A 21490-nucleotide genomic window follows, 5' to 3' on the forward strand; every position below is an offset into this window, starting at 1 on the left:
GGCCAACACGGTGAACTCCCATCTCTACTAAAAATACAAAAATTAGTTGGGCATGGTGGTGTGCACCTGTAATCCCAGCTAGCTGGTGTGGTGGTGGGCGCCTGTAATCCCAGCTACTTGGGAGGCTGAGGCAGGAGAATTGCTTAAACCCAGGAGGCAGAGGTTGCAGTGAGCCGAGATCGCACCACTGCACTCCAGCCTGGGTGACAGAGCAAGACTCCATCTAAAAAAAAAAAAAAAGAAAAAGAAAAAGATAGGCAAAATCATTGGTAAAATGTAAGAGCAGTGAAAAACATGTTTTGAAACATTTATTTACACCTTTAAGTACATACAGCAACTCCTAGCAAGGCAAGAAGAAGTTTATACACAAGCCCTAATATACTCATTTAAATACATGTAAAGCATTTATTTAATACACTAACATGGACATTTATAGCTATAATAGTTAAGGCAATGTTTTCTTTTCTTTTTTTTTTTTTTTAACGGAGTTTCGCTTTTGTTGCCCAGGCTGGAGTGCAATGGCACAATCTCGGCTCACCGCAACCTCCGCCTCCCAGGTTCAAGCGATTCTCCTGCCTCAGCCTCGGGCATATGCCACCACGCCCGGCTAATTTTTGTATTTTTCAGTAGAGACAGGGTTTCTCCATGTTGGCCAGGCTGATCTTGAATTCTTGACCTCAGGTGATCCGCCCACCTCAGCCTCTCAAAGTGCTGGGATTACAGGCGTGAGCCACCGCGCCCGGCTTAAGGCAATGTTTTCTATATGTCAGGTACTGTGCTAAGAATTTTGTGTGTACTGAAACTCATTAATCTTCACAAAACGTTATCCTCCACATAAGCATTAATATTATTCCCATTTTAAAAATGAGAAAACAGGCCAGAGAAATATCATAAGGCAGTGGAGTTGGGACGTGAATTCAGGCAGTCTGGCTCTAGAGCTCATGTCTTGCCACTATTTTCTTTTTGCTTAGTTGTCTTTTTATTGGAAAATAACTTTCTAATACAATTTGAAAAGGTACTAATTCCACCTTCCAGCCCCCACCCCATGAATCCAGGCTTTTTCATGGCCAGTCACACATGGAGCGAGACACAAGCTGGGTACCGTGAAGAGGAGTTTGGTTGAGTATAACCTCTGCGCAGCCCAGAGTTCACTCCCTGCCCAGTGAGAAGGAGCCACTGTCTGAGCTGCTATGGGGGGTGGTTAGGGAGCAGTGGCTGGGGGCCCTGGCTGATAACTCCCTTTTGGACACCAGCACCAAACAGGTGCTGAGGAAGAAGGTATTGGGGCAGACCCAAGAGGACTTAACTATTATTCATTATTATCCAAATGAAATGGAAGTATTATCATATTTCAGGAAACATTAAGATTAATATTTGCAAGAGAACACAATAAAAGATACAACGGCAATCTAATTACTTTTTGGTCCAAAGCTACCGTTAGATATTGGTATATCCTACTTTCTGCCACCGCGCCCTGTCACTTAGTTCTTGAAATTGTGTAATGCGGCGGCAGGGAGGCAGGCGGGGCAGGCTGCAGGCGGGGTCCGGCTCTGGGGCCAGTCTGGGCCACGGTCGGGACCCAGTCGAGGGCCGGACTGGTCAGGGTTCAGGCGGGATCCGGCGTCCGAGTCCTGGTGGGCTGGCCTGGGGCAGGATCTGGCTCTGGCTGCGGGTCCTGGCCCGGGTCAGGGTTGGGCCTCCGATCCAGCCCGCCCCTGGGCAGGGTTCAATCCCGCCCTTGCCGAAGTCCGTGGGGCTGGCCTTGGTGGAAGACGCGGAGGGCTCTGTGTCAGGGAAGGGGCTCTGAAGACCACGTGGGGGCGCTCGAAGGGGCCTGGGGCCACCCTCCTCTCTGGGTCAAAGGTCATCGCAACGGCGGGGAGAACTTCCTCTTCCTTGGCTCCTCCCACTCACTTCCTGATAACCCGGTAGCGTCTCCCGCTGGCGTCGGGGCTGGGGGGAGGCCTAGCAACCTTAGGCAACTTCCCAAAGATGTGCGCAGGTTCGGGGCGGGGTGCGGCGCCCCGGAGGTGGCGGTCTCTGCGACAGCGGAAGTGTAAGAGTGGACCTGCAGGCCGGTCGCGAGGAGGTGGAGCGGGCGGCCCCCGCCGTGTGCCTGGGATCGGCATGCTGTGGCAGGAGGGCAGCCGCGTGTCAGGTGACCAGCGCCATGTCCAGCCGGGTTTTGGGCATTGAGCCTCTGTACGTCATGGCAGAGCCGGCCAGGCCTGACAGTCCAGAGGGTTCCTCGGAGACGGAGACCCGAGCCTCCTGTGACCCTGGCCCCTGGTCCAGCTCCCACCCACTGCCTCCCAGGCCACAAGGAAGAGGAGGATGGGGAGGGGGCTGGGCCTGGCGAGCAGGGCGGTGGGAAGCTGGTGCTCAGCTCCCTGCCCAAGCGCCTCTGCCTGGTCTGTGGGGATGTGGCCTCCGGCTATCACAACGGTGTGTCATCCTGTGAGGACTGCAAAGCCTTCTTCAAGAGGACCATCCAGGGAAGCATCAAGTACAGCTGTCCGGCCTCCAACGAGTGTGAGATCACCAAGCGGAGACGCAAGGCCTGTCAGGCCTGCCGCTTCACCAAGAGCCTGCGGGAGTGCGCCTGGACCGCGCCCCGGGTGCGCGGCAAAAATACAAGCGGTGCCAGAGGTGGACCCGCTGCCCTTCCCGTGCCCCTTCCTAGCTGGGCCCCTGGCAGTCGCTGGAGGCCCCCGGAAGACAGGCCCAGTGAATGCACTGGTGTCTCATCTGCTGGTGGTTGAGCCTGAGAAGCTCTATGCCATGCCCGACCTCGTGGGCCCTGATGGGCACCTTACAGCCGTGGCTACCCTCTGTGACCTCTTTGACTGAGAGATCGTGGTCACCATCAGCTGGGCCAAGAGCATCCCAGGCTTCTCATCGCTGTCGCTGTCTGACCAGATGTCAGTACTGCAGAGCGTGTGGATGGAGGTGCTGGTGCCGGCCTTGGCCCAGCGCTCACTGCCACTGCAGGATGAGCTGGCCTTCGCTGAGGACTGAGTCCTGGATGAAGAGGGGGCACAGGCAGCCGGCCTAGGGGAACGGGGGTTTGCCCTGCTGCAACTGGTGCGGCGGCTGCAGGCCCTGCGGCTGGAGCGAGGGGAGTACGTTCTACTGAAGGCCCTGGCCCTTGCCGATTCAGACTCTGTGCACATCGAAGATGCCGAGGCTGTGGAGCAGCTGCCAGAAGCTCCGCACGAGGCCCTGCTGGAGTACGAAGCTGGCTGGGCTGGCACCGGAGGGGGTACTGAGCGGCGGCGACCAGGCAGGCTGCTGCTCACGCTACCGCTCCTCCTCCAGACAGCGGGCAAAGTGCTGGCCCATTTCTATGGGGTGAAGCTGGAGGGCAAGGTGCCCATGCACAAGCTGTTCTTGGAGATGCTCGAGGCCATGATGGACTGAGGCAAGGGGTGGGACTGGTGGGGGTTCTGGCAGGACCTGCCTAGCATGGGGTCAGCCCCAAGGGCTGGGGTGGATTTAGGGTCTGGGCAGTGCCACAGCCTGCTGGCAGGGCCAGGGCAATGCCATCAGCCCCTGGGAGCAGGCCCCATACCCTCCCCTCCCTCCTCCTAGGGGGTTTCAGAAGCTGGGAACGTGTGTCCAGGCTCTGGGCACAGTGCTGCCCCTTGCAAGCCATAGCGTGCCCCCAGAGTGTAGGGGGCCTTGCGGAAGCCATAGGGGGCTGCAGGGGATGTGTGGGAGGCAGAAGCCTATCTCAGGGAGGGAAGGAGATGCAGGCCACAGTCTCCCAGTGGGTGATGCTTTTGCTGCTGCTTAATCCTACCCCCTCTTCAGAGCAGAGTGGGACTTGGAGAGCAAAGGCCCATGCCCCCTTTGCTCCTCCTCTCATCATTTGCATTGGGCATTAGTGCCCCCCCTTGAAGCAATAACTCCAAGCAGGCTCCAGCTCCTGGACCCCTGGGGTGGCCAGGGCTTCCCCATCAGCTCCCACCCAGCCTCCTCGGGGGTAGGAGAGCACTGCCTCTATGCCCTGCAGAGCAGTAACACTATATTTTTGGGTTTGGCCAGGGAGGTGCAGGGATATGGGGCAGCCAGAGCCCAGAGCCCTTGGCTGTACAGAGACTCTATTTTAATGTATATTTGCTGCAAAGAGAAACCGCTTTTGGTTTTGAACCTTTAATGAGAAAAAATATATATACTATCAAGCTCAAAAAAAAAAAAATGTGGAATGCATGATTGACAATATATTTTTTGTTTTTATTTTTTCAAGTAATACCAGTATTGTTTAACTATAGCCAGCACTGACTAAAATTTTTATATTTTCAGAGTTGAAGTCGGTGAAGACATTCATGATTTAAACACCAGATCCTGAAAGGCATTAAATCTACTTTGAAATGAATCTGCAATCAGTATTTCAAAGCTTTTCTGGTAATTTTAGTGATCTTATTTGACTAGACTTTTTCAGAAGTGCTAAATAAGGAATTTTAACAGGTTTTTATTAATGCACAGATAAATAGAAGTATAGTGAGGTCTTTAGCCATTTTATTAAAATAGCTTAAAAGTTTGTAAAAAAAATGAATCTTTGTAATTACTTAATATGTTAGTTAAGAACCCATCAAGCTTATATTTGTTGGACTTACAACTTATTTTAAATGCATTTATCTTTTTTGACACTATTCAGTGGGAATGTGTAAGCTAGCTAATTCTTGTTTTCTGATTTAAAGCACTTTTAAATCTTATCCTGCTCCCTAAAAACAAAAGGTTTTGATCACAAGGGGAAATGTAAGAATGTTAACCCTGTTTTTCAGAAGGGCTACTGTTAATTGCACATAAACATGAAATGTGTTTTCCCACTGTCTCACGGAATGCAATATTTCATGGGAGAAACCTGACCAAAATTAGCAATATCGACAACTCTAACAGATTCCAGACAAAATTCAAACTCAATAGTGGTAAAGAAACAGGTTGTTCACTTGTCGTGGTGCAACAATTCTTAAGACTTCTGTTTGAAATTGCTCAATGACTAGAAAAAGACGTAGTAGTTTACCAAAATTGTTCTTCCACCATATGAAAGTAAACAATTCATGCCTTTATAGGGTCAGGCCCACAGTGAATAGGTATGGCGGTTCACAGAATTTTAAAAATAGAGTGAAAGGGAAGTGGTGTACATTCTGGGGGCATTAGGGTAGGGAGATGAATCAAAAAATGCCCTTAGTAATACTTTATATTTAATACTGCAGAAGCTTTACAAATAGAAACCATGTAGTTACCTACCTTAGTTCTTTTGTCATAAAAACAATCACTTGGTTGGTTGGATTGTAGCTATTACTTATACAGCAACACTTCTTCAATTAGCAGTCTAGACATTTTATAAACAGAAATCTTGGACCAACTGAAAATATTTCTGACTGTATTAATATTTTAGTGCTATAAAATACTATGTGAATCTCTTAAAAATCTGACATTTTACAGTCTGTATTAGACACACTGTTTTTATAGTGTTTTACTTCTGCCTTAAGATTTAGGTTTTTTAAGTGTATTTTTGCCCTGAATTAAGTGTTAATTTGGTAGAAACTCTGCTTTTAAAAATCATCATTTACTGGGTTCTAATAAATTAAAAATTAAACTTGAAAAAAGAAAGAATAACACTATTTCTCAGGTGGAGAAACATTCCATCTTTCCAAGATGTCCTTCCTTAGTGTTCTGACAGTATAATAGTTGAATATTTTAATATTCCAGCATGTCATTGGCCTGGATCCTGCTTACGAATGTGGTGGTTGGGACTGTAACATCCCCCCAAACTGGGAAGGCATCGAGAGACCAAAGAATAATTTGGGCAAGTCCAACTTGATGAATATATGAGTTTACTAGGACTTACATACTGGACATTCCTGAGCAGCTCTAGAGTCACCCTGCCTCCCATCTCTAAGCTGCCTTTCAGCTAATGTTCTGACTGTTTGCTTACTCTGTGTGCACGATGACAGTGTTTTCTTTGACATGTTCTCAGGTATGCCCTGGGATGTTTGGGTTCTCAGGGATCCCTGCTCCTCAGCTGGGCACCAGGGCCTTGGCTCCCTGCCTAGCCTTCAGGATCCAAGCAACACACATACACTCTTAAGTAACCTGGTGGGGGACACATCACACTACAGTTGTCAATATTGCTAGTTTTGGTCAGGTTTCCCCCATGAAGTTTTGCATTCTGTGAGACAGTGGGAGGTAAGTACTACCAATTACCGAATCCAGAGGTTCAGATTAGCTACTAATTTGGGTTAGAACATTAATAATCAACTACCATTTACAGTGTATCTCTATGCTATTACATAAAGATATACTGGTTCCTGCCCTTAGGCAGCTTACTGCCTAGAAGAGGAGATAGCATTTATAAAAAAAACTTACTGAAGTGACTTAGTGGTTGTTCAGTAGATGGGAAGAACATTCAAGGAATATATTTAACAGACTTGTAGTGTTTTCTTTGGGTAAGAAATTTGCCATTTTAAGTCTAAAAGAGAAATAAGAGTGTCCTCTTGCTTGACATTAAATTTGGTTTACTAGTAAAATCAATGAAGAAACTCAATACAAATTGTCTCCAGCATATAAGTGATGAACATTTCTAAAGAATAGAAGTTAGTTTTTTGGATCTTGTAGAAATAATGTTGTGTATGGACTTGGGAGGCTGAGACAACAGGATGGCTTGTGACTAGGAGTTCAAGACCAGCCTGAGCAACATAGTGAGCCCCTTTCTCTAAAAAGTAGAAAAAAATTATCCAGGCATGGTGGTACATGCCTGTAATCCTAGCGACTTGGGAGGTTGAGGTGGCAGGATCACTGGAGCCCAGAATTTGAGGCTGCAGTGAGCCACGATTATGCCATAACACTCCATCCTTAGCAACAGAGTGAGATTCCAACTCAAAGTGGGGGGGGGGGAAAGAATGTTGTACATGATAGATAAGTTCCTAGGCTGGCCTCCAAGGGCTCATTTAATCTTTCTACCAGTTACTTATACAAACTTTTGATTTTCCCCCTATTTAATATACCATTAGGGGCTGTATCTCATTCATGTAGCACCTACTCATGTGGCTTACAGATCATAGGAACTAGTTATCTTAAATCTTAAATTCTTTTTTTGAACAAATTGTACTATAAAATATACATCTATAGAGGAAAGAAGTTAATTCAGTGTTTGTTCATTTCAACTGAAAGTGAAGCTGAAAGAACAACCCCCTTCTTGTTACGAAGGGAATGCGAAAACTGCATTCTCTTGCGTATGATAAAAAGGAAGTAAGTGCAAAATGCATAGGGACAATGACTCGCCTCTCCCCAGCTCAAATGGTTAAGCATGCATCGGAAAGGAGTTTGTTGGCTGGGCGCAGTGGTTCACGCCTGTATTCCCAGCACTTTGGGAGGCTGAGGTAGGTGGATTACCTGAGGTCAGGAGTTCAAGACCAGCTTGACCAACATGGTGAAACCCCGTCTCTATTAAAAATACAAAAATTCGCTGTGCATAGTGGCGGGCGCCTGTAGCCTCCCAGCTACTTGAGAGGCTGAGGCAGGAGAATCACTTGAACCTGGGAGGTGGAGGTTGCAGTGAGCCAAAATTGCACCATTACACTCCAGCCTGGGCAACCAGCAAAACTCCGTCCCGCCCCACAAAAAAAAAAAAAAAAGAAAGAAATTTGTTGTTGTCAGGGCAGCTGCTGTTGTCCAGCCAAAAGAGATGCTTGAAGATTCTTGAGATTCTTGAAGGAGCCAGCTTACTTTTTAAAATAAAAAAATCTTATTTCTAAAACTGAAGTTAGTTGGCAAGGAAGCACTGAAGTTTTATGTATTCTATCAAACAGTATCAAATGATTATACTCTAGTATTTCCTCTAGTGAGGAAAATAGCACACAAGTTTATGTAATAATTTACTCTAATGAAGGTACTGTTTGAATATGCTATACTTGCATGAGTCTAAAGAATGGTTTTTGTTCCCAATTAAGTACAAGAATAGCAAAATGTGGAAATGTAAATTTAGCAATTGTTCACTGTTGTTTTCTCACCACATCAAATAATGCTGGAAATATAGTTGGCATTCAGTAATTTTTTTTAATTGACTGATTGAGTGAGTTATTCTGTTCCATGATTCCCATGTCTTGTTCCACACTAAGTTCTTACCACTGCTACAGAGGATATAGTCATAGGCCCTACTGGTTATCCTAGAGTCGACAGGCAGTATAGCTTAATAGAAAGAGTGTTGGTGTTGTGTAGAACTGGATTCAAATTCAGGTTCTGCCACACTAACCTTTCCCCACCTATAAAATGAGGGCTAGTACATACATCTCAAGGATTAAATGAGGTAATCTGAGAAAGTGTCAGGCATAGTGCTTGGAACATAGTATATATTTAATAAATGCTTGAGGTGCCTGGAACATAGTACATATTTAATAAATGCTTGCAACTATTAGCAAGTGTAAAAATATAGTGATGATCCTAATGATGGTGGAAAAGGCATAGATCAGTCAGTGACCACCAAGTAAAAGATAACTGAGACAATTAAGTTTTTTTAGTGGTGTGATTGCTCTGTAAATGTGGCTAGTTAAGGCTAACAACTGATTGTTTCCCAGTATCAGATGATCTAGGCCAAAATACTTAAAATCTAGCAGTCAGTGTGTGGTTAGACACATTTCTGCACATGAAGGCTCAGAAACAGATTCAGAAAAGCAAAACAGATAAAATAAGGCTTACACAGTTAGAAGAGTAAATGAGCTACTTGTTGATATGCTTTAGTGGGCTTGGCAAGAGTGAGTAAAGAGGTAAGCTGGAGGATAGATCATATGAATCTATGCCTCTAACCCAGAAATTGTGTTCCTAGGAATTTGTTCTAAGGACATATTACAGATAGGCACAAAAGTGTAACTACAAGGTTATTTGTCATTATAGTATTTAAAAGAGAAAATATAAATGATCAAAATATTCAACAGTAGGGGATTGTGAGATATATATATATATATAAAATGGGATACTGATGCAAGCATTCAGTGAAAAAAGTATATTACCAAACCATACAATCCTCATTTATTTTATTTTATTTTATTTATTTATTTATTTATTTATTTATTTATTTATTTATTTTTTGAGACAGAATCTTGCTCTGTCGCCTAGGTTGGAGTGCAGTGGCGTGATCTTGGCTCACTGCAAGCTCCGCCTCCTGGGTTCATGCCATTCTCCTGCCTCAGCCTCCCGAGTAGCTGGGACTACAGGCCCCCGCCACAACACCCAGCTAATTTTTTGTATTTTTAGTAGAGACGAGGTTTCACTGTGTTAGCCAGGATGGTCTCGATCTCCTGACCTTGTGATCCACCTGCCTCAGCCTCCCAAAGTGCTGGGATTACAGGCGTGAGCCACCACGCCCGGCCGATCCTCATTTATTTTAAAAAGTGAGATCACACAGAAAAAAATAAGAAAGATCAAAAATGTTGGTAAAAATAACTAAAGAATAAAAATATAGGGAAAAAGGTAGCCAAGGGATAGATATTGTTATTCATTTTCTTTTTACAACTTTATTAAGGTATAATTTGTGTGCAACAAACTGCACATATTTAAAGTATATAACTTGACTAGTTTTGACAAATATATACACCCATGATACTGCCAGTTATAATTTTGAACATTTTCATGACCTTCCAAAGTTTTCTTGTGTCCATTTGCAATACACACACACACACACACACACACAGTATGCAGGCAACCATTGATCTACTGTTACAGTAGATTAGTTTGTATCTTTTAGAATTGCATGTAACTGAAATCACACAGTATGTACTACTCCTTTGCATCTGGCTTCTTTCACTCAGCATAATGATTTGAGATTCATCCATGCTGTTACATGTACTAGTAACACATTTTATTACTGAGTAGTATACAATTGTATGAATGTATCACATTTTTGTACTTATTCACCTGTTAGTGGACATTTGGGTTGTTTCCCAGATTACAATCCACATTTGGCTATTACAAAGAAAGCTGCCATTAACTTTTGTGTACAAATCTTTGTGTGGGCATGTATTATCTCTTGAGTGAGTATCCAGGAATGAAATGCCTATGTTGAATAATAGATATATTTTTAACTTTTTAAGAAGCCACCAAACTGTTTTCCAAGGTGATTGTACCATTTTACATTCCCAGCAGCAGTAACTGGTGGGAATATGGCTCATTCTCCAAAGATGATCTGAAGTTTCAAAAGTAAATAAGTTATTGAAACATGTAATATGATGGTGGTAATTAGCCAACATGATAATACGTTACTCATAGGGTTGGTTGTGAGGATGACATGCACTAATGCATAAAAAGCATTTAAGCACAGAGGAAGTACTCAGTATTCATTAGCAGTTTTATCGTCATTCTGTTAATTTAACTTTTTTGGTTGTTAACAGTAGTACATTAGTGACTAATTTTGATAGACTAAAAATAAGATAAACAGGCTAGACTTTAAAAACCAGAGTCACATATTGTACAACAAACATTCACATTCATAAAAATACCCTGAAACAAAATACAAATTTATTTTTTTGTTTCCAGTAGGGGGGGCAGTGATTACCTGGCATTGTTGTAAAACAAAAGTTAAGCTTGCCATTATTGTAGTTACAATTTTTAATATAATTTTTGCAGTTATCTCTTAGTAACTTTTTATTATATACTATTTAATTATGAGTGTCAAGGTCTGAAAAATACATGATCAATTCAGGATTGGTTATAACTTTTTTAAGAAAGATATTTACATTGAGTTGTTCTTACTTAAAATGTCTTTGTTATACAGACACATCACCTTCACTTTGGGATGTGGAATTTGCTAAGCAGTTAGCCACAGTCAATGAACAACCCCTTCAGAATGGGTTTGAAGAGCTGATCCCGTGGACAAAAGAGGGGAAACTGTGGGAGTCCCCCGTTAACAATGAAGCAGGTAAGTGTTAATTTCAGGGGGTTATAAAATTTATTGATTGAAATTATTTCTGCCAGATATTCAGTTTCAGAGTGTAGATACTTACATGAATTTCAAAACACTTTGTAGATATCTTCATGGTGTCCTAAAAGAAATCTGACAAGATTTTTTAAAAAGATGTTAGAATTTCACTTATTTTTAGATGCTTGATAAGGAAAATGAAGAAGTAAAACTATATGGCAAAAATGCGTCATGAATTTCTATGACATAAAAGGACTGAGAACTGCAAATGATTGCAGTTTTCTAATCGCTCAACAGGATATTACTTGGTGAATCTTCTATATATTAAATAAGGGGTATGAGATTATACTTCAATTTTGGAGAACATTACAACTCCTAAAGTCTCATGCTGGTGTCCTTTAGTCATAAAACCAGTGCATTAATGAGGTGCAGGGAACTTGTATGAGCCACTCAAAGCAAAAACATTAGTAGGCTTTGGAAATCTTTGCCAGCATAATATAGATGCTTTGAACTGGCAACAGAATAGCATCTACTTCACTGGGTAGTTGGTGGAGATGTTACCTCTTCCTAAATCAAAAGGAAAACAGTATTACTATGCTATTTATTTTTTATGATACCCATGTTGTCATCAGTTAAACATTTTAATTGAATTTATAGAAGTATTTTGAATTAGAAAAGATTGATTTACTTTTAGGGTAAGATTAGCTAGAAGTTGGAAGAGCCTGAATAAGTCTTAGGAAAATGTAGTCCATATTTTAACCTTCATAATGTTGTGGTTTCATTGTAATATCTTAATTTTTGATAATCTTTAATTTGTTGGATTAATAGGTGGAACAGAAGCTTAAATATCAGAAATATTTAGTCTTATATGTAAATAATATAATTAATATAAAGTGTTGCTTTTTATAGGAAAACTTTAGAAACTTACAGATTCTTTTAGCAAATTCTTAATGTTTTGTATATTCATATTTTTGTTTTTGTTTTTTGAGAGGGATTCTCTCTCTGTCGCCCAGGCTGGAGTGCAGTGGCGCGATCTCGGCTCACTGCAATCTCTACCTCCCGGGTTCAAGCAATTCTCATCCCCCAGCCGAGTAGCTGGGATCACAGGCGTGCGTCACCACACCCAGCTAATTTTTGTATTTTTAGTAGAGATGGGGTTTCGCAGTGTTGGCCAGGCTGGTCTCAAATTCCTGACCTCAGGTAATCCGCCTGCCTTGGCCTCCCAAAGTGCTGGGATTACAGGCGTGAACCACCATACCCGGCCTGTATATTCATATTGTACCTGCAATAATACAGCATACCGTGTTTCATGTATTACATAACGTATGTATTGCTTAAAGGATGGTTCTGTGTTCTGGAAGTTACCAGGGTAAGGTAAAAAGACCAACGCCTTTTTAAGTTGTACCAACCTGAGTACCAGTTCTGTCCATTATTGGCCGTTTGCCTTTGAGGAAATTATTTAAGCACCTGGGCCTTAGTTTCCTCTTCTGTAAAATAATATCCAATATTAAGGAAAGATTTGGTCTACTCTTACAACATGTTTGGATTTCATTATTTGAAGAAACTTGGATGTTCCAAGTCCTCATGGTTAAAAACTTGATTTGAAAACCCAGTATTAGGCCGGGCACGGTGGCTCGTGCCTGTAATCCTAGTTACTTGGGAGGCTGAGGCAGGAGAATCACTTGAACCCAGGAGGCAGAGGTTGCAGCCAAGATTGCGCCACTGCACTCTAGCCAGGGCGACAGAGTGAAACTCCGTCTCAAGAAAAAAATAAATAAATAAATAAAAAAGGAAGAAAGAAAAAAAAACAGTATTGAGGTATAATAATGTGACTTTACTCAGGAGAGTCAGTGAAGCATAGTGGTTAGAAGTTGAAGATCCTGAGTGAGTTACAGAATTGATCTCTCCAAGCCTCACTTCCTTCATCTCTAAAATGATGGGAATAATAATAATAGGACTTATTGTATGAGATTGGTGTCAGGAGTAAGTGAGGTTAACCAGTAAAGCATCATCACCATCATCATCCCTGTTTCTACAGCAACAACATTGTGAGGGGGTTTGCTTCTGTAACTATTTTCTGTTGTATACAGTAAAATTTTATTTTTCAAAATTTTACTTTATACTGGAACATTTTAAATCTTAGAATATTAACAAGGATAGTATGTATTATCCGGGAACCACCAAACAGGGTGCTGGGAAAGCACAAACTCCTCGTATATTGTCATCAGCAGTGAAACACTTAAGAGCATCAAAATCATGGGTGATCAAACTCCAATGGAATTTATCTTAAATTTGACCTGGTTTCTGAGAAAATTTAATTTCTAAATAGCTAAATTTTCACTTTTTAATTTATGTCTTCTTTTTAAAACTCTCATTTATTTGTGTCTCTAATTTTTGTTTTCTTCCTTTTTTTTATTTCTGACTTTTAGGTTCAGGGGTACATGTGCAAGTTTGTTACATGGGTAACTTGAGTGTCATGGGAGTTTGGTGTACAGATAATTTTGTCACCCAGGTAATCAGCATAATACCTGATAGGTAGTTTCCCAATATTCATTCTCCTCCCACCCTCCACCCTCAAATAGGCCCCAGTGCCTGTTGTTCCCTTCTTTGTGTCTGTATATACTCCGTGTTTAGCTCCCACTTATAAGTGAGGACATGCAGTATTTGGTTTTCTGTTTCTGCATTAATTCACTTAAGATAATGGCCTCCAGCTCCATCCCTGTTGCAGCAAAGGCCATTATCTCATTATTTTTGTAGCTGCATAGTATTCCATGGTGTATATGTCCCCCATTTTCCTTATCCAATCCACCATTCATGGGCACCTAGATTGATTCCATGTCTTTGTGATTGTGAATAGTGCTGCAGTGAACATACATATGCATGTATCTTTATGATAGAATAATTTATATTCATGTGGGCATATACCCAGTAATGGGGTTGCTGGGTCAAATGGTAGTCCTGTTTTAAGTTCTTTGAGAAATCTCCAGACTGCTTTCCACAGTGGCTGAACTGATTTACATTTCCACCAACAGTGTGTAAGCATTCCCCTTCTTCTGCAACCTCACCAGCATCTGTTGTTTTCGATTTTTTAATAATAGTCATTCAGACTGGTGTGAGGTGGTATCTCATTGTGGTTTTGATTTGTATTTCCCAGATGATTCATGACATTGAGCATTTTTCATATGTTTGCGGGCCATGTGTATGTCTTCTTTTGAGAAGCATCTGTTCATGTCCTTTGCCCATTTTTTAATAGGGTTGATTGTTTTTGCTTCTTCAGTTGTTTGAGTTATAGATTCTGGATATTAGACCTTTGTTGGTTGCATAGTTTGCAGATATTTTCTCTCATTCTGTAGGTTGTCTGTTTATTGAAATTTCTTTTGTTGTGCAGAAGCTCATTAGTTTTATTAGATCGCACTTGTCAATTTTTATTTTTATTACAGTTGCTTTTTTTTTTTTTTTTGAGACAGAGTTTTTGCTCTTTTTGTAGAGGGGAGTGCAGTGGGGCGATCTCAGCTCACTGAAACCTCTGCCTCCTGGGCTTAAGTGATTCTCCTGCCTCAGCCTCCCAAGTAGCTGGGATACAGGTGCCCGCCACCATGCCCAGCTAATTTTTTTTGTATTTTTCATATAGACAGGGTTTTGCCATGTTGGCCAGGCTGGTCTTGAACTCCTGATCTCAGGTGATTTGCCTGCCTTGGCCTCCCAAAGTGCTGGGATTACAGGAGTAAGTCACCGCACCTGGCCTACAGTTGCATTTTGACTTTGTCATGAAGTCTTTGCCTGGGCTGTTGTCTAGAATGGTATTTCCTAGATCTTCTTCAGGGTTTTTATAGTTTTAGGTTTCACATTTAACCCTTTAATCCATCTTGAGTTGATTTTTGTATATGGTCAAAGGTGGGGGTCCAATTTCAATCTTCTGCATATGGCTAGTCTAAGGCTATTTTTGATATGCTTTCCTAGAGTAACTCTCAATTTAGAGGCTTCAGTGGCAAAAGAAGGTCAGGATGGTGTTAATCACACTTTTGTTTCTATTCTTTAGTTGGTTTAAACCTTTTCACTTCTTACATATCCTCTATGATATCTGGAATATATGCTGTAATATGAGGCAAGAAGAACAGTGAGATAAGTTCAAGTTACCATAAAACCCTAAAGAAGGGCTCTGTTATTTGGGCAAGTATAGTGTGGAGAAAATTAGGGGAAGTGTAAAGATTATTAGGCATGTGCTAACTGAAAGGTAGCAGGATCTGTTTGCTGTTTTAGATGAGATTATGGCCTGTGAACAAGAGCCTTAAAGTACTGACAGAAAAAGAATAATAGTTTTGATAATACATAGAAGTGGAAACAACAATTCAAAGTGAAAATGACTGAATTTGGTTCAGTGCTCTACTATGCCCTTCTCAAAAAGAACTGGTCATTGCTATTAACTGCAATTCACCCTTTATTTGTTGTACCATATTTTAAAAGTATTCAATATTTAAAGCAGAATTAGACATAATTAACCTGTCACCTTATTTGATTGTGCATCATATAGAATTTCCTTCTTATGTTTAATGTTTTACTATCTCTTATGTTTTCTTTACTGTATTGTGCTTCTTTGGTTTATTAAACATATTTTAAATTATATAAATAATAATGAAAGTTTACTTGCAAAAAAGTCAAATGGTGTAAAAGAATATCATACTTTACCCCTCATTTCTCTTCTTTTTTTCTGAAATAACCATTGTTGATAGTTTGATATATGTTCTCTCAATCCACATTAAATGGCAGTTACACATTTATCTGCTGTTTTATTTGACTTCCATGGGACCATACTATACGTATATTGTCCTGCAGTGTGAGTATATATATATATATATATATATATATATATGTATATATACGTATATTTATTACTTATCAGTATGTCTTGAAAGCATTTCCTTGTCAGTACATAGAGATAGACCTTATTCATTTTATAGTTCTATATGTCCCATTGTTATGAACACAGACCATAATTTCTTTTAATTTACACATGTTCTTGTGTACATGTTTGAATAGTTTCAATTCCTAGAAGGGTCAAAGAATAGGTGTATTTTAAATTGCCATAAATACTTACAAATTCTCTTCTGAAATGATAGCCAGTTGACCCACTCCAACCAATTATGTAAAAATCCTGTTTCTTCACAGTCTAATACTGGATATTGTTAATCTTTCAATGTTCTGGATAAAAACTGATATCAATGGTGTTTTCATTTGCATTTTGCTGATTGATAACCAGATTACACGTCTTTTCATATGTTTATTGGCTATTTGTACTTCCTCTTTGACTTATCTTTTTATGTCCTTTGACTTTCTGTTGGGATCTTTGTTATGTGTTTGCAGGAACTCAATATATTATAGGCTTTAATTCTTAAACTCTTACATGTGTTGGAAATATGTTTCCCAGTCTGTCTCTTTGCCTTCTTTTAAAATAATTTGACTTTAAAAATCATAGTAAGCATTTGGTTTAATATAAAAGGTGATAATATAAAGCACAAGGCTTATGAAGCAGTTCTTTTTATCACCTATTAGGCCTGTTCTCAGAGCCAACGTCTTTTAATCTTTTAGATGTATTTTACTTTTTATATTTCTAAATTATATGCTTCTATCTATTTTAGATATCATCTAGTGTGTATATCTTCTCCTCATCCTTCCAATATAGATACATCACAATTTTTTGTTAGACCTGTATTCATTGTTTATACTAATATGACTATGGACAAATGTGTGGGTGTTTTTTTGTTTTGTTTTTTGGTGTTTTTTGAGACAGAGTCTCACTCTGTCACCTGGGCTGGAGTGCAGTGGCAGGATCATGGCTCACTGCAGCCTTGAATTCCTGGGCTCAAGTGCTCTTCCCATGTCATCCTTTCTAGTAAGGAGGACCACAGGCACGTTTTTTTTTTTCTTTCTTTCTTTTTTTTTTTTTTTTTTTTTTTGGAGACGAGGTGTCACTATGTTGCCCAGGCTGGCCTCAAACTTCTGGGCTCAAATGATCTTCCCACCTTGGCCTCCCAAAGTGCTGGGATTACAGGTGTGAGCCAGTGTGCCCAGCCTGCAAAATTGTTTAATGGTAAGACAAAAAATATTCTATGAGTATATATTCTTTTTTTCTTTCTTTTCTTTTCTTTTTTTTCTTTTTTTTTTTTTTTTTTTTGAGACAGAGTCTGCTCTGTCACCCAGGCTAGAGTGTAGTGGCACGATCTTGGCTCACTGCAACCTCCACCTCCCAGGTTCAAGCAATTCTCCTGCCTCAGCCTCCCAAGTAGCTGGGATTATAGGCGCCCACCACTATGCCCAGCTAATTTTTGTATTTTTAGTAGAGATGGGGTTTTACCATCTTTGCCAGGCTGGTCTCGAACTCTTGACCTTGTGATCTACCCGCCTTGGCCTCCCAAAATGCTGGGATTACAGGCGTGAGCCACTGCACCTGGCTGAGTATATTTTCTTTCCTGTTCCCGTGTTCCCACCCAAAGTTAACAGTTGCTTTATTTTTTTTCCTATTTGTTTTTCCTATATTTCATATAGCCTTTCAAATTCACATGCACAAAAATATTGGATTACCTGTTAATTTCATTTTTGATCCATGGGTACCAGGAGCTCTCTGTCTGTAGCTGTCATCTATACCTAGGTTTTCTGGCACAACTGTCTTCCTATCATTTTGCCCTCCTCCTGGGACTTTCATCTCTTCTATGTTGGATACCCTTTCTTTTTGGACCACACATTTTCTTCTCTATCATTTTGTTGGAGCACATGCTTTGAGATCCTTGATCTATAAAAACATCTTTCCTCTGCCTTGTTACTTTTTTAATGGTTTACTTGAGGATAAAATTCAAGATTGGAAATAGTTTTATTTCACATTAAGCCTTTGCTCCATTGTCTTTCTTGCTCTGTCACCCAGGCTGGAGTGCAGTGGCACGATCTCAGCTCACTGCAACCCTCACCTCTCAGGTTCAAGTGATTCTCCTGCCTCATCCTCCCAAGTAGCTGGAATTACAGACGTGAGCCACTGTGCCTGGCCTTTTTTTTTTTTTTTTTTTTTGAGACAGAGTCTCACTCTGGTTGTCCAGGCTGGGGTGTGGTGGTGCGTTCTCGGCTCACTGTAGGCTCGACCTCCCAGGTTCAGGTGATTCTCCCACCTCGGCCTCCCATACAGGCACTCGCCACCATGCCTGGCTAATTTTTTATATTTTTATTAGGGATAGGATTTCTCTATGTTGCCCAGGCTGGTCTTGAACTCCTGGACTCAAGCAATCCACCCACCTTAGCCTCCCAGAATGTTGGGATAATAGGAGTGAGCCATGTTCCTGGCTACGCCACTGTCTTATGTTGTCGAGAATGCTTTTGCCATTTTTTTCCATTCTTATCCTACATTCATTGTATGTGATCTGTCTCTTTTTTTTTTTTTTTTTGGTAACTTTTAGCATCTTCTCTTCGTAATATTAATAAGTTTCGGGAGAGCTATCCTTGGTAAGGGATTTTATTTGTTTACAATCATTGTTCTAGGCATTATTAGGTAATTTTAAGTAACTTCATTTTTCGATTCTGGCTAAATTTTCTTGTTTTATTTGATAATTTCAGCCTCCCATTTTTTTTTTTGTTTGTTTTTCTCCTGTTGTTCTATGCTCTGGGGACATTCCTTAACTATTATCTTACAACCTCTCCATTGGGTTTTTTGTTTCTTCCACATGCTTCGTTGGGCTGGGTGTGGTGGCTCATGCCTGTAGTCCCAGCACTTTGGGAGGCTGAGACGAGTGGATCACCTGAGGTCAGGAGCTCAAGACCAGCCTGGCCAACATGTCGAAACCCCATCTCTACTAAAAATACAAAAATTCGCCGGGTGTGGTGGTGCATGCCTGTAATCCCAGCTAGCTGCGAGGCTGAGGCAGGATAATTGCTTGAACCCAGGAGGCAGAGGTTGCAGTGAGCCGAGATTGTGCTATTGCACTCCAGCCTGGGCAATGAGAGTGAAACTCCCTCTCAAAAAAACAAAAACAAAAACAAAAACAAACTAACTAAATGCTTTGTTGTTGTTCTTTTTAGTATTATATTTTTTTCCCCAAAGTGTTGGGATTACAGGAGTGAGCTACTGTGCCTGGCCCAGTTTCACTCTCTTGAAGGCTCTGGGCTATAAATGTCACACACCACCTCTGTTTAGGTTCTGCTGGTGATAATTTAAACATATGCCCATGCCTAACCCAATAGGGGCTGGGAAATGTAATGTTGCTGAACAACTGTGCACAGGTTTTTTTTTCTTTTAAGAGGTGTGGTGTCACTCTGTCTTCCAGGCTGGAGTGCAGTGGTGTGATCACAGCTTATTGCAGCCTCAAACTCCTGGGCTCAAGCGATTGATCCTCCTTCCCCCAGCCTTTCAGGTACTAAGACTACAGGTGCATGCCACAACACCTGGCTACTTTTTAAATGTTCTGTAGAGACGAGGTCTCACTTTGTTGCTCAGGCTGGTCTTAAACTCCAGGCTTCAAACTATCCTCCTGCCTCAGCCTCCCAAAGTGCTGAGATTACAGACATGAGCCACCATCCCCTGCCCATGGACAGATTTTTAATTCATTTACCAAGATAAAAAGCAAGAGTAGATTTTGAGAGATAGGTATGAGTTCCTGCCAAGGAGTCTGTCACTTATGTTAGACACTTTCTTAAAATACCTACTGTTCTTTGAATGTTTATTAATACTTGAGAAGAAGGCCATGAAAAGCTGTTTGTTAGATGCATGAATGGACGGGACTAGTTAACTGGTAGCTTCATTTAAGAGGAATCGGGAAGGAATCTCTTCATGTAGGGACTTCTGTGACACCCTATTTATAATTTTTCTCACTGAGTTTCTCCAATGAGAGCTCTTCCAACCACCTGACTTGAGGCTATAGGCTTTGGCTGCGTGCTGAGAACTGGGTGGGGGAAAAGGATTGGGGTGAGGGGGCTGTCTCACCATTCAGCATAAAGACTTTCACTTAATTCTCCTCTTATAAATCCAACAACTTATTTCCTCTTTCCATTTTAATTTCTCCAAAAAGTAAACTGCCCGTCTTCTTCAGGAATGGAGGAGGATACACATCTAGAGGTACATGTGGGAGATGGGACACGGGAGACCTAACTGTTCCCTAAACCTATTTTCAATTAATCCTCCTGTTTTTTGTTCCTTATCCCCACTCATAACTTCAATGGTACCTGATTCCTCTCTTCTTAAGGCTTTTTGAAGCCTTTTTGCTTCTTGTCTTCCCCTTTTACAGATAGTTTTAGTATCTTCTCCTCTGCTAAGTCAGTTACTACTCATTTGTGCACTTTTCATCTTTTACAGTTTTACTCCCATCTCTTGTCTGTTCTTTTTCTTTTCATCTTTGTGCTTTTGTACTTTTTCCTCTTGTCTGGCCATTTGGTAGGTGTTACAAGGGAGCAGAGATTTAAGCACGGATTCAATTTGCCACAGTTTAAGTCCTTGCTGCCTATCGTGTGTGTGTGTGTGTGTGTGAGTGTGCATGTGTGTGTTTTGCTTTTTGTTTTTGAGACAGAGTCTCACTCTATCACCTGGGCTGGACTGCAGTAGCACAATCACAGTTCACCACAGCCTTGAAGTCCAGGCGTAGATGATCCTGTCACCTCAGCCTCTTAAGTATGATAGCTGGGGTGACAGGCGCATGCCACCATGCCCGATTAATTTTTTTTATATATTTGGTAGAGATGGGGTTTTGTCAGGTTGCCCAGGCTGGTCTTGAACTGCTGGGCTCAAGCAGTCTACCTGTCTTGGCCTCCCAAATTCCTGGAATTACAGGCATGAGCCACCGTGCCTGGCCTGGCTGCTTATTTTTTAATATGATAACTTACAATGTTTAGAATGTTTTTAATGAATAGAGATTTAATTTGTACATAGCTCCATAGCCTTTTTCTATTTAATCTATTTAGAACTTATTTTTGTATATAGTATATCCTCTTTATTGCTCTCTTTTTTTCCTTTGCATCATATGTGCCAGTACCACTTGGCTGTCATTCATTCATTGATTCATTCAGGAAGGATCTATTCATTCTGCCCTCCTGGAGCATTCTAAGTTAAAAAGACTGTTGATCTACATTATCTTATATTCATATAGCCAATTATACTTTTGAAAAAAATATAATGTTACCAAGATAACATTAACCATCCTTTTTACTTTCAATCTACCTATGTTGTGTTTAAGGTGAATTTCTTATGAACAGCATATAGTTGGTTCATGTTTTTATATCCACTGTACCAGTCTCTGTCTTTTAATTGGTATACTTAGATTATTTACATTTAAAGTATTATTTTCTATTCATTTTCTCTACTTCTCATTTCTCTGTCTTTTCTTGGCTTTTTTTTGTTTTTTGAGACAGGTTCTCACCGTTCACCCAGGCTGGAGTGCGGTGGTGTGATCACAGCTCACTACAGCCTCGCTCTCCCAGGCTCAGGTGATCCTCCCACTTCAGCCTTTCAAGTAGCCGGGACTATGGGCATTGCCATCACACCTAGATAAATTTTGTATATTTTATAGAGACAGGGTTTTGCCATATTGCCCAGTCTGGTCTTGA

The 21490-nt window shown here is 41.2% G+C and overlaps 1 protein-coding gene and 1 pseudogene across 1 annotated transcript in view; both read left to right on the top strand.

Moving 5' to 3' along the window:
- The first annotated feature begins 1892 nt into the window (after positions 1 to 1892).
- LOC129011222 (uncharacterized) overlaps positions 1893 to 21490 on the top strand; it is a 53273-nt gene continuing 33675 nt past the window's right edge. The window contains exons 1-4 of the mRNA XM_063650646.1: positions 1893 to 3428; positions 4306 to 4407; positions 10775 to 10918; positions 13348 to 13430. Coding sequence (XP_063506716.1) covers positions 4374 to 4407; positions 10775 to 10918; positions 13348 to 13430 — 261 coding nt within the window. The 5' untranslated portion in view covers positions 1893 to 3428; positions 4306 to 4373. The remainder of the gene's footprint in view (positions 3429 to 4305; positions 4408 to 10774; positions 10919 to 13347; positions 13431 to 21490) is intronic.
- LOC129011220 (steroid hormone receptor ERR1-like) lies at positions 2171 to 3420 on the top strand (annotated as a pseudogene).

The sequence above is a fragment of the Pongo pygmaeus genome, chromosome 14 (assembly GCF_028885625.2).
Source record: "Pongo pygmaeus isolate AG05252 chromosome 14, NHGRI_mPonPyg2-v2.0_pri, whole genome shotgun sequence".
Taxonomy (NCBI): Eukaryota; Metazoa; Chordata; class Mammalia; order Primates; family Hominidae; genus Pongo; species Pongo pygmaeus.